Raw genomic sequence first — 15,911 nt, forward strand, 5'->3', positions numbered from 1 at the left:
CCAGCCAACCGCTGAGCCACAGGATGACTCACATTCTTGCCCACGTCGTCTTTGGAGCTCATCAGGTCCTCCATGTCTGCGCGCAGCTGCTTGTTCTGCCGCTCAAACTCTTCCTTGGCCTCCAGGGCTTCCTCAAGGGCCCGGGCCAGGGACAGGGCTTTAGTCTCCTTCTCTCTGGCCTCTGCTTCCGCACGGTCCCGCTCTTCTGCATAGCGAGCAGAGATGTTCTTCTCCTCTGCTAACAGCTACAGAGAATGGAGCAATGAAAATACCACACAAACTCCCAACGCATCACATGTCTGACTTACTGCTAAGGGTAACACTACTAGATGGCGGGCGGGCTCTTATTTCTTTTTGCTTTTTCCAATTTTGCCATAAATATGAAAAAATGCTTTTGAAGTAGGAAAAGATTATTTTAAATTAAAACAACAAACGTGAGAGGTTGGCCAGGAGGAAACAATGTGTGGTGCTGTCCTCGACTCTGGGCGAGGGAATGAGAAATGATGACCCACCTGGTCGAACTTCTTCTGCTTCTTCTCTAAGTTGGAGACGATCTGGCGCTGGTGGTCCAGGTCGACTGTCAGGTCGTCCAGCTCCTGCTGCAGGCGGTTCTTGGTCTTCTCGAGCTTATCATAAGCCAAAGCCTTCTCTTCCAGGCGCTGGCTGAGTGCCTCCACGTCTTTAAGAAGCTTCTTCTTGGCTTCTTCCAAACTTTCAATTGTTCCCAAGTCATCATCTACCTTCTTCTTAGTATCTGTCAACTAGGTTTTGTATAAAAGAAAAAGATCGATATTGAAAAACTCAAAGAATAAAGAACTTTCTGTTTTCAATACTTTGTGAGAAAATATTGTAAGTCAATACTATGTGGTTTTACTTCAAATGAATCTTAGCCTGTAGCTGAATTTTTAAGCTAATAATCTAGAAAACGACTGGACTGAAAACTTACATAGTTGATACAGTCCTGTGTCTTTACTTAAAATGCTTCCAACATTGTAATCAGCATGGTACATCAGCATTTGGCTGGGTCAAAGAAAAACACTTAGTGGCTTCATTTAGCACAACCTAATTAACTGTCCCAGATGAAGCTGAGACAATGCAGAGTGCTAGGGACACTGGCGGCTGGCTGCGCACACTCAGGCAGCACCGCTTCCTCAGGACACACACCTGGGACTGCAAGGCCAACACCTGCTTCTCCAGGTTTTTCCTGGCCTCCTCCTCTTCCTCCTGCTGCTCCTGAAGACTGTTCTTCTCCTCTTCGAGCTGCCGAATTCGACTGCTCAGATTCAGTTTCTGGCGGGTCTCCTCCTGAAGAAGCTCCTGTTTGTTTTTTTTAAAAGGCCAATAATTAATCACCAAAACAAAAACACTTCTATTAAAAGAGATTCGTGCTATAAAAAAGACAGTGCCTCAGTGAAGGAGGGACACACAAACAATTCAAAACCACACACGATCATTTTATAAAAGCTCTTAACACAAGTATTGCTTTCAACTCATTCTGCCCAGCACCATGCATGCAGGGGCCCCGCCAGAAACCCAAGGGTCATCTAAGAGGCCTCCCTTCCCGCATCTTATCAGTTACTTCTAGAATCTTCTCTGCTCTGCCATGCCTTAGCTCTGGTGCTGGCGTTTCTCACTGGGATCTCCTCCAGTCTTGAGCAACCCCTCAAGTATTTGTCTTTTCTACTTTCTCCCAGATTTATTTTTCTAAAATGTAAATGTGACTTGTCTCTTTTAGGCTTAAAAAAAAATTCAAAGGCACACACAAGGTTTTCTGTGATCTGGCTCTTGCCTCCTTCAGTCTCACCAACCATGACATGGCCTTGTCACTGCTTACATGCCAATCACATTGAAGTTGTCCCCCAACTGCTAATTACTGAATTTTCTGTCCTTCCGAGTTTTTCACTCCTGAATCCCAGCCCCTAGCCCAGAATCTGGCAGGAAAACATTCAGAAATGCTTGCAAATTTAATAAAAAGATGTAAAAGTCCAAGAAAAACGTGCTGAGTTACTTCAAATCACCGAAGTTACTAACCTAACCTCCGTCTGGCTTAAAAGCATCCCTAACAAACGATTCCACCCAAGTTTTAAGAAGATGATAATCAGGCTTCGACCTACCCTTTCTCAAAATGGACTGCGTTTCTTAGGTCAGTATAATGAAACTTCAATCATAAAAAGCGATTTTATTTAAAATGATCAGTGATGCACACACGTGCAAAAGGACCACCACTTGCGTAAACCACCGCCCAGGCAGCCCGGCCAGGCCCCCCACACCTGCCAAGTGCACAGAGGAACCACAGGCTCTGCCCAGGAGACACTGGCCTCCAGTGAGACACCCTGAGCACCCAGGCTGGTTATAATGCAAGGTGGTTTAAAATCAAAGCATGGCAGAAAATCGACAAGGGGTGAAAAGTAATTCAGGGGCTAGCTTAGTTCACCAATTTACATACGATCCAAACCCTAGAATTATGATTACAGGCCCCTTGCCCCCGCCCCCCTCCGAATACCTGTGTATCCTGTAGTTGAGACTCCAGACCAGCTGCGTCCTTAGCAAACTTAACACCCTTCTTCTCTGCTTCTTCCAGAAGTGTGGAGACATTATCTAACTCATTCTGCAAGGAGGAGTGAAGGAGTAAATTTCAGCTGACAGCAGGCAAACACAAAGCTTCCAGAATCACCATTCTTAAATACTCACAAATACAGAGAGAGGGAGAAAAAAAAATTTGGGGGGTCGGGACGGACAAACTCAAAACCCCCAAATTTAATTAAGGAAAGCTTTCAAGCCCAAGTGTCTATTTTCTCCAAAGGCACTACGCCAAGCTGTCACAGCCTCTACCTGCTAAAAGGATGGGAAGAACCCTCAAGATATACCCCACAAGGCAAGGAGGGGCCTCTTAACTTTGGTTTAATGTCTTCTTTTATTTTGACAATGAAGAGGCTGTGAAATCAGCAGGAGTCCGCTCTGATCCTGTTTCACACTAAGAGGAGTTAACCGTACACTTTGGGGGCAAGCAGAGTTCCTATTCTTATAGAACTTGAATGTTATTAAAGAGACTAAAAAAAAAAAAATACCAGAAAACCAAACCCAGTGCCAATGAGTCAATTCCAACTCACAGCGACCCTACAGGACAGAGTAGAACTGTCTCATAGAGTTCCCAAGGAGCAGCTGGTGGATTCGAACTGCTGACCTTTTGGTTAGCAGATAAGCTCTTAACCATTGTGCCACCATGGCCCCTCAAAAGAGACTTTAAAGCTTAAGTTTTAGTATTTTAAGTCCAAAGTTCTTTAAGGTTTAAAAAATCTGATTCATATTCAGCACAGTAAGAGGGATTCACTACTGTGCCTAAATCTAGCAAATTTGCTAAATTTAGGCACAGTAGTGAGTCCCACTTACCATGCTGAATACCTATCAGCTTTTGCAGACAATATGGTTTACGTGAACACCTGCTTTCCTTCTGGGAGTCTAGAATCTTGGTATGCGCTGGGCAGAAGGTGTCTATATGACCTACCAAAACCCCCCAAACCCACTGCTGTGGAGTCTATTCTGACTCAGAGCGACCCTATAGGACAGGGTAGAACTGCCCCTTAGGTTTTCAAGGCTGTACATCTTGGAGCACTGCTGGGTTTGAACTGCTGACCTTAGGTTCCTAGTATATATCAAGCCCTGGGTGATACAAATAGTTGAGTGCTTGAATACTAAGAGAAGGGTTAGTGGCTTGAACCCACCCAGAGGTGCCTCAGAAGAAAAGCCTGGTGATATGCTTCCAAAAGGTCACAGCCTTGAAAACCCCATGGAGTACAGTTCTGTTCTGAAACACACGGCATCACCATGAGTTGAAGTCAACTCAGCCGCAACTGGTTTGGTTTTTGGTTTTAGTGTATATTACTTTGATGCTGTTAAACAGTATTTATTTTAAAAATAAAAAAGCATGAATTGGCAACAAGCCAATAATTGTGGTTATAGTCTTTTGAGTCGTTCCATGTAGTCAATAAGCAAAATTTCAAATTTTCCAGGATCCTAGTAAGAGAGTGGGATAATGGGTGCAAAAAAATACATCTAGTACTGGCCATGGTGAGAAAACTGGCTTTATACACTGCTGGGTGAAGAATAAATCAGTACAGCCTTTTCTACAGGACAATTTGGCAGTTTTGTATCACAAGCCTTAAAAATAAGAATACTCTTAGACCCAACAAATCTACGTCTAGTAATTTATCCTAGGGGAATAAGGATATACACACAGGTTCAGCTTTAAGAATGTTCATTGCAGAGATTGTTTATAATTGGAAATAACTTTAATGTCCTATAATGAACTTCTATGCAACCAGTAAAAATGAAATACATAAGGTGAGTGTTTAGTAAGAAAAGACATACAGTATGTATTGCTCCAGTGAAAAAAAAGACCATTTGTGCCGGACGTCCCCAAGACCATGCCCAGGTTGGATGGATGATTCTCTAGGAGGACTCACAGTCCTCAGCGTGTTAGACATACTCACAGTTACGACTTATTACACTGGAAGAATGCAAAGCAAAACTGGTAAAGGAAAAGGTGCCTGGATGACGTCCTAAGGAAATCGGGCACAAGCTTCCAAGAGTGCTCTCCCAGTGAGTCACACAGGACAGGCTTACCTCCTCTAGCCAAGAGTCATGACAGTGTGTGTGAAATGCAGTCTACCAGGGGAGCTCATCAGAGACTCAGCTCTCAGGGTCTTTAGTGCGGACTAGTCATATATGGAGACCTGGTGGTTAACCACTTGGCTGCTAACCGAAAGGTTGGCAGGAGAAAGATGTGGCAGTCTGCTTCCATAAAGACTGCAGCCTTGGAAACCCATCGGGACAGTTCTACTCTGTCCTACAGGGTCGCTATGAGTCGAAATCGACTCGATGGCAATGGTTTTTTTGTTTGGGTTTTAAGATTCAATGTTTCTCACCTGTGATGGCACTTTTCCGGTATTCAGCAACACGTTATCAGTGGGACTTTTATGGCCATAAGATGGTAAATTACGGATGTGCTTTCCTGGGAGGTATGTCTGGGGCAGAGACTTTCCGGCCTTACCTGTAACTTGTTGGCTTTCTCGGCCAGCTCCACCCTCAGTCTGTCTCCTTCCGAGACCTTGGCGTGGAGCTCCTGGACCTGGGCATCAAGTTTCTTCCTCTTGTGCTCAGATTCGGCCTTGACCTGCTGCAGGACCTTCACCTCACAAGCCAGCTCCTTGTTGTCTGTCTCCAGGCCCTGCTTGTTCTTCTCCAGATTTGCTTTGAACTAGAAGAAGGAAGGAAAAAATAATTTACTGGTGTTTTTATACCACTCCATAAAAAGGGCTGCTTTTTTTTTTACCTGTAGAACTGTGCCTGCCACACAGGGAGTCTGCAATCAACACTTGGAACGAGTGAATGAAAACATCTGCGGTTCTTCGAGCATCAAGACTGCTATGTAAGGAACACACCTGTACACTGTCTGTTCAGTGTAAAGAAAATGGCTTGCGGTGCTTTGGCAGCCGGACACACTGCTTGGGGGAGTAGATGTAATATGTAAGGAGCTCTATGGTCAGTGCAGGGGGAACAACTGAGTGCATCCTGCCCCAAGGTGATCATCCACGTGGTCCTTTGTATAAGCCAAAGGATTTTGTTCTTTTTTACTAACAAGGAGCTGACAATCTTGTTGCTGGGATAAGATAAACACAGGGGACGCATGTGAGTAACAAGAAGATAGTATGTAACCTGAGTAGGCACTATGCTTTGGCCCGAGGGTGATCACAACTGGATGGATCTCTACAGGGAGGCCTCGCGTACCAGGTGGGACTCAGGACAGGCCTTCGGGGTGAGGAGGAGTGTGACATGGGCTCTGGGGCAGGCTGCCTGTCTTCCAGTCCGCTTGTCCAATGTGTTAGCTGTGTGACCCTGGCTCAGTTTCCTCACTGCTAGGCCTCAGTTTCCTTATCTTTTAAATGAGAACAACAGAGATGCAGAGACGCCCCCGTAGAGTTGTCACAAAGATTAAAGAAAGCAATGCATGTTGGTACTCTGCACAGTGACTGGCACACACCATATCAATGCTCCATAAGTGTCAGGACTGTCATCACATAAAAGGTGGCATCTGGGTAGGCAGAGAAGAAAGGGAGTATTTCACCATAGCAAGAGCAAAAAGCATGACGGTAAATGAAATTAAGTTTTACCAGAATGGAAAGCTGCCAGTCAGTCACTATGTCACAGAAGAGGGGACAAGGAACGAATGGCAAGAACGTGTGTAGTGACCTGAGAGGAGATCAGAGGCCGGGAGGGACCAGTAGAGAGGGAGGACTACAAGGAATGCTTGACAGGGAATATCAACAGGACTTGGTGACTCACCTGTGGCAGGAGAGAGAATGACTTAAAAACCATTCAGGGTTTCTGAGCTAAGCCATTGGAGGAATATTAAAGGAAAAATTAAAGAGGACTATGTCATTTGAGATGGTTGCTAGATCCAACTAGTTCCTTAAAAAAAAAAAACAAAAAAAAACAACCTGTACAAATCAAGAGTGTATGGCTTTTCTCTCTTGTGCCCTCAGAAAGCAGACACTACCTTATGGGTAACTGGCTCCCCAATCCAGCCCACCTCAGGGCTGTACAAAGGCTGAGCAGTAACCAATACTTGAAGGAATGGACGCGTCAGGTCAGCCTGAGGGCTGACTCTCATGAAGACGCAGGGGCCCAGTGGGTGCTCCCTTTACCCTTTTTGCCTGCTCCAGCTGCTCTGAGAGCTCCTCCAAGGCCGTGGCATGTCTTTGTCTCATGTCCTGGATTTGCGCCTCATGGTTCTTGGTTTCTTCCTCAAGAGCCTTCTTCAGCTCTGCCACTTCCTGCTCACGTTTTGTTCTAGAGAAAAAAAATTTTTAAGAAGCTCAGTCTTAGTTGGCTGATGAAATTAAACACACATTTTTAAGCTGTCATTTTTATTTTAAATATTATATCAATTATTTTGATAAATACTTGATGTGCTATTTTCCAACAGGCTGGCATGCCCATTATTGTGATATCAGGAAATCCTTCTAGAACCAGTAAAACTTCCATTCCACATGTGATTCACGACTGAGACGGTATAATACCCTGAAGGGTCTTTATTCTGTGCAGCCTAGTTTCATTGTAGGTTGGGAACTGGTTAATGCCGGACAACAAACCGCCTGCCACAGCGCCAGCACACATTTCAGCAAAACCGGAAACAGGCAAATCCCAGGGACTTTTAAAAGCTGAGGGGCGGTAAAGGCCCCATGAGTCAGGACATGGTACAACAACAAAGCAAGATTCTTTCTCATTATTCAAGAAGAGCAGCTGCAATTAACTAACAAACTCTACAAAGCCCAAAACTCTACCAAGAAATAGTTCAAGGTAATGGTTGTTGGGGGGGGAGGGGTGGCTATTTGTTGGGGGACAGGGCAATTAGAAAGCAGGTTGAAGGGCTACACTCCTGGTTCAGAAAGGGCCTCTGGAGTTTGATATGAGGGTGCAGCAGGTACAAAGGACTGTAGAACATGAATATTTTGCGACAAACTTAGGTTTTATCTAATATGCCCCTACAGTGGGAAGGTCATACTAGCAGCAAGTACCTTCATATGGCTTTCTAATATTTTTATAATTTGCCATAACATACACATGGTAACTCAACTAACCAAAGTTATTTCACTAACTAGGTGACTTCACGTCCCCATTTAAAAGCCACTTTCTAACTCTGTCAATCTAAGCACCATCTTTAAGGATACAGATTGATCAAGAGGACAAAGCTGAGCAAATAAATGCATGTTTTCACCTTTTGCCAAGCCAGGGAAACTGGTGGCTGAGTTGGACCACGTAGAATCTTTAATGGTTTGTTCTCCCAGCTCCATGCTGACCACGGACCTAGAGCCTCCTGGGCCCCTTTTTTGTGGGCACCACCAAGCTTGGCCCTCCAGACCTCACTACTCCAATGGAGCAGAAAGGGAAAACGCAACCACGTAGCAATTGGTATGAGCCACTGTTGTAACTGGTGAGCTGTTTTAAAGTATAAAAGCAAGTCTGCCATCCTACTGCTTCAGGACTGCTGTCAGGGTACAGCTGGTTAAACTCAATGTTATCACAGCTCCTGGCCATACGTGGCATTTACCGTACTGATTTCAGTCTTTATCAATCGGTATCCTTGGGTGACTAGTTTTGTTCATAGTCCCTACTCGAAACTGATAATCAGACGAACCTTTCACCTTCCCTCCTCCTGGCTTAACACCCAATTTCCTTTAGTCTTTCATCATAAAGCCTGAAGAGAAATGAAATGTCCACGAATCCACTAAGGGTATTGGATTTGCTGAGGGACTGCTGCTTTATACGAAACGTATGACGCCAACAGAGAGGCAGGTGGCTGGGGTCTAACTGTCCTTGGCAAGAGCATGGCACACACCAATGCCTACGTGTTGAGCTGCTGGCCACCTAAACTCCTCGTACGACAGAGTGACTGTGTGCTGTACCTGAACACAGGCATGGTTTTACTCAATACATATGATCTTTTTTTTTTTTTCGCGAGGGTTGGATGGGAGAAAGGACCAGAGCATTTTTTTCTTCTGTGGTGAAAAACCCAGCTGAGAATGGAGATATCAATGAAGTCTAGGCCATGGTTTCCAGATTTTTTAAAAGGAGACAATGTAAAGAGAAGGCAGGACTTAAAACTGACGAAGGCAGAGTCACGCTGTTGAAAGGCGCAGGAAACCTCAGGACCTCTCCTGTCTGGGCACACAGGCTAAAAACAAAAACCACCAGCTGTCTGAGTTACTGCTGGAGCCTCACATACTCACGGTCGGGATCCCTGACAAACACTCCGTGCCCACACCTCCACTCTCCCCCTCAGGGCTCGCAACACCCAGTCTGACCTCGGGTCACACCGCTCCACTGCAGTGGCTGTCTCTGCAGACACCTGTGGCACCATTCTCTTTGTGGCCATGTGTCTGGCTGCTGGGTAGAACCCCAAGATCACCTCCTTGTCCTTTTGGAAAATTCCCCACTGGCTCTCCTCACAACATACAGTTGATTCTTGTTATTTGCAGCAGTTATGTTCTATAAAGTCCCATGAACACTGAATTAGCAAATACGGAATCAGCTTTGCTCCATCTTAGCTGGGACCAGGCGTGCTGTTCTCCGCATGCACACGTCTGCGAATGATCACAAAACCCCAAAGCATTGATTTTGGGGTTATGAATAAATTTTACCAGTGGGTGAATTCACAAATACAGAATCCACGAATAGTGAAGATCGGCTGTTTCCCTCTTGGTTATTCCAAGTTATTTTCCTAGTCTCTGATTACACCTGTCTTCATAAACAGTGCTTTCTGTTCTAGTTTTATTCTAAGTCTTAGCGACCTTCTCAGAGTGACAGGCTACTCTTCCCATCACTCGCACATGGAGCAGCTGGCAGGTGTGTGCGTGTGGCCGTGTGTGTGGTGCCAGCCAGATCATTAGCCAAGGCACTTCGGGCTCCCTTACACCTGGGATTCTAGGGTGGGTCTCAGGTCTGGCAGTTTGGAGCCCTGATAAGGGAGGAGAGGAAGAGGCCAAGGAGGCGGGCGGGCACATCTGCCACCACTTCTCCCCACAACTCAGGCTGCTTATCTGAGACGTGTACCTGCACGCTCCCAGCAGCCACCACTGGCCTGCTCACCGGCCTACTCTGTGGCTCTCCGGTACCTGAGGTTTCTCCACATGAACTCTCTCTGGCTGCACACACCTGTGCCTCTGTGCCTGCACCTGGCTGCTGGCTCACTGTTACCTTGTGTGTCTCTGCCCAGAGCATGACTGTCAGAGTACCTATATACACATTTCTTTTATCTCGGTGAGCGCCTGCTTCCATTCTCATGTTTACCTGTCACTGTCTGTACCCATCGGTACTGCCAGCAATGCCTGACCACCCATGTATCTCTTCCTATTTCTATGTCCGTCCCCCTGGCCCTGTCTATTGCTCGTTGGTAGCATAGGTGTCTATCAACGAATTTGTTGCCAGTCCTCTGTGTGTGTCTGTCCCTCTGTCTTTCCCTAGATATCCCTCACTGACTGGCTTTTTCTGATCACATCTAATGGTGTATCAGTCCACCCACCCACCCTGTATGTGCATTTCCATCTGTGGGCTGGTTTGCTTCTAACTAGTCCTAGTTCACCTCCAGTGTGCCTGCCTGTCACTCCCAGCAGGGAGAAGGGCTACTCAACAACACAGAGGAAAAAACGCCACCTCCCGTAAAGCTCTCCCTCATAGGAGAGATCAGCGAACGCCACCTGACTGACACCTTCCCTGGCCTCATCTGTGGTAACCTGCACCATGTCTGTGGCAGGAGCTCACCCACCGAAGTTCCTGCTGGGCTGCAGTCGTGTCCAGGGTGTCCTCCAGCTCCGTTTTCAGGGCCTCCAGTTCCTCACTCAAGTCCCTTTTTTGCTTTTCTGCCTTGTTCCGTGACGCCTTCTCAGATTCAAAGTCTTCCTGAAGTTCAGCGATTTGGGCTTGTAGCTCCCGCACGACTTTCAGCGCATTATTCTTATGAAGTGTTTCATCATCACCTCTGTGAAAACAACCATGCGTAAGAAGCACTCACAGGGCGCAGGGGGACCAACCCTGAGGCACCTCTCCACAGGAGACCCTGCGGCATCAGGACCTGTTGGGGCAGGCGTGGAGATCCCTGGGTAAGTAAAGTAAAATGTCAGTATAATTAGAACACTGGTCGAGGTAGCAATCTGCCATCACTTTGGTACCCAGCCTAGAGTGAATCAGCAGATTCAGAGATGACCTTGGAACACAGCACAAGGAAGGTATCTCCACACCTACTTTATACCTTCTTTTCTACTTTTTGCTCCTGTGTGAGGTCTAGGATGTGGTTGGATCTTTCTGACTGGGGATAGCTGGGATGCTTGGGGCAGGGGAGGGGTAAGCTAACAGACACAATAATTGTAAAGAACTTAACTCCAGAGTACAGACCTTGTCCCTGAAAGTGAAAAAGTAGGCCATCTGGCCAGAGGAGGACTGACAACAGGGGCTGGACAAAAATTTTTGTTTTAAGGGCTTCTTGGTGGTACCAAATTATAAACTAAACTCCAAGTACTGTGATCATGTAGCCAAATTTTTTTTTTTATCATTAATGACTGATAAAACGTAAATAAAGAAATGAGATATTTGGTATAAATATATTATATATGAATGGCATTCTAAAAATAAATGTTTTAGAACAGAACATCAAATTATGCTATAAGTGGAGAGAATATAATTTCTGATAAACCATTTCCTTGAAACTTCTCAGGAGTCCCTGAGTGATGCAAACGGTTAATGTGTGCTCAGCTATTAATAGAAAGGTTGGTGGTTCGAATCTACCCAGAGGTGCCTCAGAAAAAAAGCCTGGGGATCTGCTTCTGAAAAAATCAGCCACTGGAAACCCTACAGAGTGCAGTTCTACTCTGACACATACGGGGTTGCCATGAGTCTGAATCGATTCCACGGTAACTGGCAAACATCCTAAACACATTAAAATTCATCTGTAATGTATAGAAACTGAATTACTTGATATGGTAAAATCATTTTTTTCTGGTGTAAATATCCAAGTATGTCCATAATATAAATATCGAGAACTGTTTCTGAGATTTTCTTATTTTCTTGCATGGTTGGGTTTTTTACTTTCTTATGTCATATCCAACAGCAAGAAAACAATGTATCATTCTCCCAGGGTTTTTGTATGCTCCTTGACATGAGAAATTCTTTTGAAAATAGACCCCCCTGTAACACGCTCAATAGGAAGGCCATGGGGTCACCACAGACCTGGCCAGGGCACCCTGCAGCTCCTCCTCCTTCTTGGCCAGCTGGATCTTGAGCTCATCAATCTGGGCCTGGAGCTCTGCGATTTGGTCTTGCAGGTCAGTAGTTTCACCGTCTAGTTTTCTTTTGGCCTTTTCCAGCTCCTGACGAGTCTTCTCTTCCTTCTTTAAGCGTTCTTTAAGGCAAGATATAAGAAGTGCTTCAACAAGATGAATGACACGCCATATGAATAAACCCAAAACTTAAACTGATTAAAGTTGAAAATTTCTCCGTCATTTGAAACCCATTAAAATCGAACTCCTGTGAGGATGGAATGTCAAGGGGATGGATGACAGGATGTCCTTGCACGGAAAGTAAGACCACACTTCCAGGGCCCAAGTGATCTGGAGCCCTCCCAATCAATCCCATCACTGCGCCCAGGGATTTAAAGGGGCTCCCCAGGGGCTAGGGCATCCCACTCCCCCTTCCATGAGAATCTGTTTTGAACCAAGAAAACTGCAGCTCCAAACCGAGTGCTGAGGTGGAGGGGACTGAGAGTGGGACAGGAGAGAGTTCTGCATCTTTTCTGCCCTCCACACCAAAATCCTGCAGATCCCCTAGTTGACACAGTGACCCGGACTGCTCAAATGCTTTCCTCACAACAAGGTAACACATGTGCCTTTGTGTTCTCCAGCAGGAATGCTGATCAGACAGGTGAAAACACAAGCATGCCTGCTTTGTGTGCGCTTCCTTAGAGAACCACATACTCGTGAATATGGTTTATGAAAATAATTTCATACTGATATTCCCTCTTTTGTCTATAATAATAAAACATTAAAAAAAAAAAATCAAACTGGTTTTCTCCTCTATTTAAAAAAAAAAGTGGTCAAGCCCCTTTGGCCCCTGAACCGAGCTTCCCAGCCCCCGGAGTTAAGAGCCACACTCTTCCTTCCTCCAGGACGATACTCGCCTCCAGCTGCTCGTCGGAAAAAAGGCTTTAAATGTGCCTTCCCACTTTCACCTTCCTATTCCTTCTGCAGAAAGCAGTGATTCATTCTGCAAAAATTCTAGGATTTCCTGACATTCCTTTTGCCATCGGAGTGAGACCTCCTCTGTCCCTGCCAGTCTGCTCTCAGGAGCTGGTCCCTCTGAGGTGAGACCTCAGTGCTTTCACGCGACGTTTACATGAAACACATGGGGTCCGCTGGCCCATGCAACCCACACTTAATTTAGATCCCAACTATGTCATCAAATGGGCAATATTATTTCACCATAGTACCTAACTTAAAAAATTAAAAGTTTAAAAGATATTTTAACGCCATTCCATCATAGATGAAATTAAAAACAAAAACCAACCTATTTTAAATAACTGAAACCAAACTGAACCAAACCAACTGAACCTGTTGCCGTGGAGTCGACTCCGACTCAGAGCAGCCCGAGGGGACGGAGCAGAGCTGTCCTACAGGGTTTCCAAGGAGCGGCTGGTGGATTTGAACTGCCAACCCTTTAGTTAGCAGCCGAAGCTTTTAACTGCTACACCACAGGGGCTCCAAATTCAAACCGAAGGCCCTTATTATTAGCAATCACGACGTACACTTTCTATTTGCATGTTCTGATTACAGTGAAATTTAAACACTCACATGTAGTAATTCTAAATTCTCTAGCCCCAAACACTGACCTTCTAAATCTGAGATCATCACTTCCTGCTTGTTCCTGATTTTGGCCAAGTTCTTTGCCTTTTCTTCCTCTTCAGCCAGCTGAGAGGAGCACTCAGCAATGCGATCTTCCATGAGCTTCTTTTCCTGAATAGAAAACACCGACTGCTTCAGAAAAGGAGTTCAAGATAACAACGCTGGTTTGGCATTACTTCCGAAAGTCAACCTCCCTTGACCAGAGAGAAGACTAGTCATACTGGCACTGCCTCCCCCACCAGGCTGGACACCCCTAGTAGGCAGGATCATGCTCTCATCTTGGTGCCTACCCCGGACGTGGGGCCCGGCTGCCTGGCATTCGCAGTTACACAGTGTTGGAGGAATCAGTGCTTACACAGATGACAACAAGTCATTAATGACTGATAAACGTATATAAACACACACATTAAAAGTTTAAAAGATCATAAGGGTATCTGGTGGATTTAAAAAGTTAAGCAGTTTTTGTGTCTTTGGAAATCCAAACAGGTAGAGACTTGAGAAAATTAATTAAATGAACCTAGAATCTTCTTGAGATTTTTCCATTTGCAATCACTTTGCAGTGAGTGCATCCACAGAAATATTTTCTGTATTCTGAAATCAACTGTCTACGCTAATATTTCTCTTACTTTGATAAATTTGGAATTTTGGTCCTCTAGAAGCAGAATCTCCTCCTCCATCTTCTTGATCTTCGCTTCTGCTGTGACCTTTTCCAGCTGCAGTTTCTGCCGCGCACCTTCTTCCTCATCCAGCTGCTCCTCCAGGTCCTTGGGAAGAACAACACACAGTCAAGCTCTGCACTTTGTCCACCAAACGCCACCGCACACTGATAATAAAAGCAGTGCAAGTGAAAATGAGACGCCCATGTTTGATTTTCAAAATGGCAAGGGTATTTTAAAAAGTATAAAATGCAATTACGTGGAACAGGCACTCTTATCCTCTACAGTTTAAAGTATAAACTGGGCCAACCCTTCTGAGAGCCAACATGGCAAAGCGCAGCAAGCTTTGAAAATGAGCACTTCTTTTAAACCAACAACTTCAGGAAATAATCACAGACGTGATTTATATGAAAAGACATAGTGAAGTGTTACTTATATGCAACACTTACAAATATGCTGCAGAAAAGTCTCGATAATTAAAACGCTGGCACATTTCGTAAAATGGAGTAACATATAGCAATTAAAATCCATACTTTGGAATAATAGTGACACAGAAAAATATGCATAATATAGTAGAATACTCAAACACATATTTAATTTATTCAAATTAAACTATACACACTTGACCAAAAGTAGAGAGAAAAAGAAGATTAAAAAAAAAAGGCCAAACAGTATAGGTTTGAGAGAAATGGGTTACCTCGGTTTCAAGTGTGTCTTTTTAAACATGAATATATCACCAAACTAGGTGGGATTCTAGCGTTTAAACATTATCATTCACAGTAATGTCTTATCTTTATTTTATATCCTACACTATTGTATGTAATAAACATGGATACATACACATTACTGAACAGGGCTGTACATATAAATCAGTGTACTCTATGGTCAATTTAAGAAATTTTCAAGGGTAACTTTGGCTAAGTAATTTACTCATGGTTAATTTTAGAATGAAACTCTTGCAAAAGATTAACATTTTATCGTGAAAAACTAAACACGTACATAAGTGCACACAGCAGCGTAATGAACATACGCATCCCCCCGGCCTTAACAAGCATCAACTCACACAGCCTCGCTTCATCTATAACTCTACCTTCTACCCCAAGATTATTCTGGAGCAAATCCCAGACATCACATTTCATCTGTAAAACCTTCAGATTATACCTCTAAATGATAGGGGCCTTTAAAAAAGATACATTTGTCCGTTTGAATCAGAATCTGAATAAAGTTCACACACTGTGGCTAATACTTAAAAAAAATACTTAAGACGCCTATAATCTCTAGGTCACCCTATATTTCTGCCCCTCCCACCCCCCTACCCCCCAACCATTTGTTTTAAAAACCAGGTCATTTGTCTAACAGTTTTCCAGAGTTGGGGTTTTGCTAATTACTTCCTTGCACTGTACTTCCTGAGGTGACAAAAGCAGGTCCTAACAGTTTCTTCAGCATAATTCCAATTAATAAATGAATCCATATATGTCTGCTTGGAATAATATGCAAGAAAAAAATAACAGAGGTAATGGGAGGGTAGGTAGGAGGAGATTATAAGTGCTACTTTAAATTCTCTAGGTTTTTGACAACAATCATTTATTAACATTGTAATCTGGAAATTAACCTTAGAAACCAAACCAAACCAAACCAAAAAACAGTTCTAGTAGTCTTGGATGAAAATGGGACAGATCTGAAATCCTCCAGGGAAGGCCTCACAGGCAAAAAAAAAAAAACGTAAAGGACCAAAAAGGTTGGGGTCTCTTCCGAGGGCCACATAATTAATACAGAGCCTGATACTCCGCAAGAGAAAAAAAAATGT

The 15,911-nt window shown here is 44.4% G+C and overlaps 1 protein-coding gene across 2 annotated transcripts in view; it reads right to left on the reverse strand.

Annotated features, from left to right (window-relative positions):
* Positions 1-15,911, reverse strand: part of MYH10 (myosin heavy chain 10) — a 163,712-nt gene that overhangs the window by 16,720 nt on the left and 131,081 nt on the right. For both annotated transcript variants that reach the window (XM_064271764.1, XM_064271765.1), the window contains 10 exons: positions 14,075-14,212; positions 13,436-13,559; positions 11,782-11,953; positions 10,325-10,537; positions 6,705-6,849; positions 5,051-5,257; positions 2,504-2,608; positions 1,165-1,317; positions 513-761; positions 33-245 (listed from right to left, as the gene is read on the reverse strand). In XM_064271764.1, the coding sequence (XP_064127834.1) occupies positions 33-245; positions 513-761; positions 1,165-1,317; positions 2,504-2,608; positions 5,051-5,257; positions 6,705-6,849; positions 10,325-10,537; positions 11,782-11,953; positions 13,436-13,559; positions 14,075-14,212 (1,719 nt within the window). The remainder of the gene's footprint in view (positions 1-32; positions 246-512; positions 762-1,164; positions 1,318-2,503; positions 2,609-5,050; positions 5,258-6,704; positions 6,850-10,324; positions 10,538-11,781; positions 11,954-13,435; positions 13,560-14,074; positions 14,213-15,911) is intronic.

Source organism: Loxodonta africana, chromosome 18 (assembly GCF_030014295.1).
Source record: "Loxodonta africana isolate mLoxAfr1 chromosome 18, mLoxAfr1.hap2, whole genome shotgun sequence".
NCBI classification, from domain to species: Eukaryota; Metazoa; Chordata; class Mammalia; order Proboscidea; family Elephantidae; genus Loxodonta; species Loxodonta africana.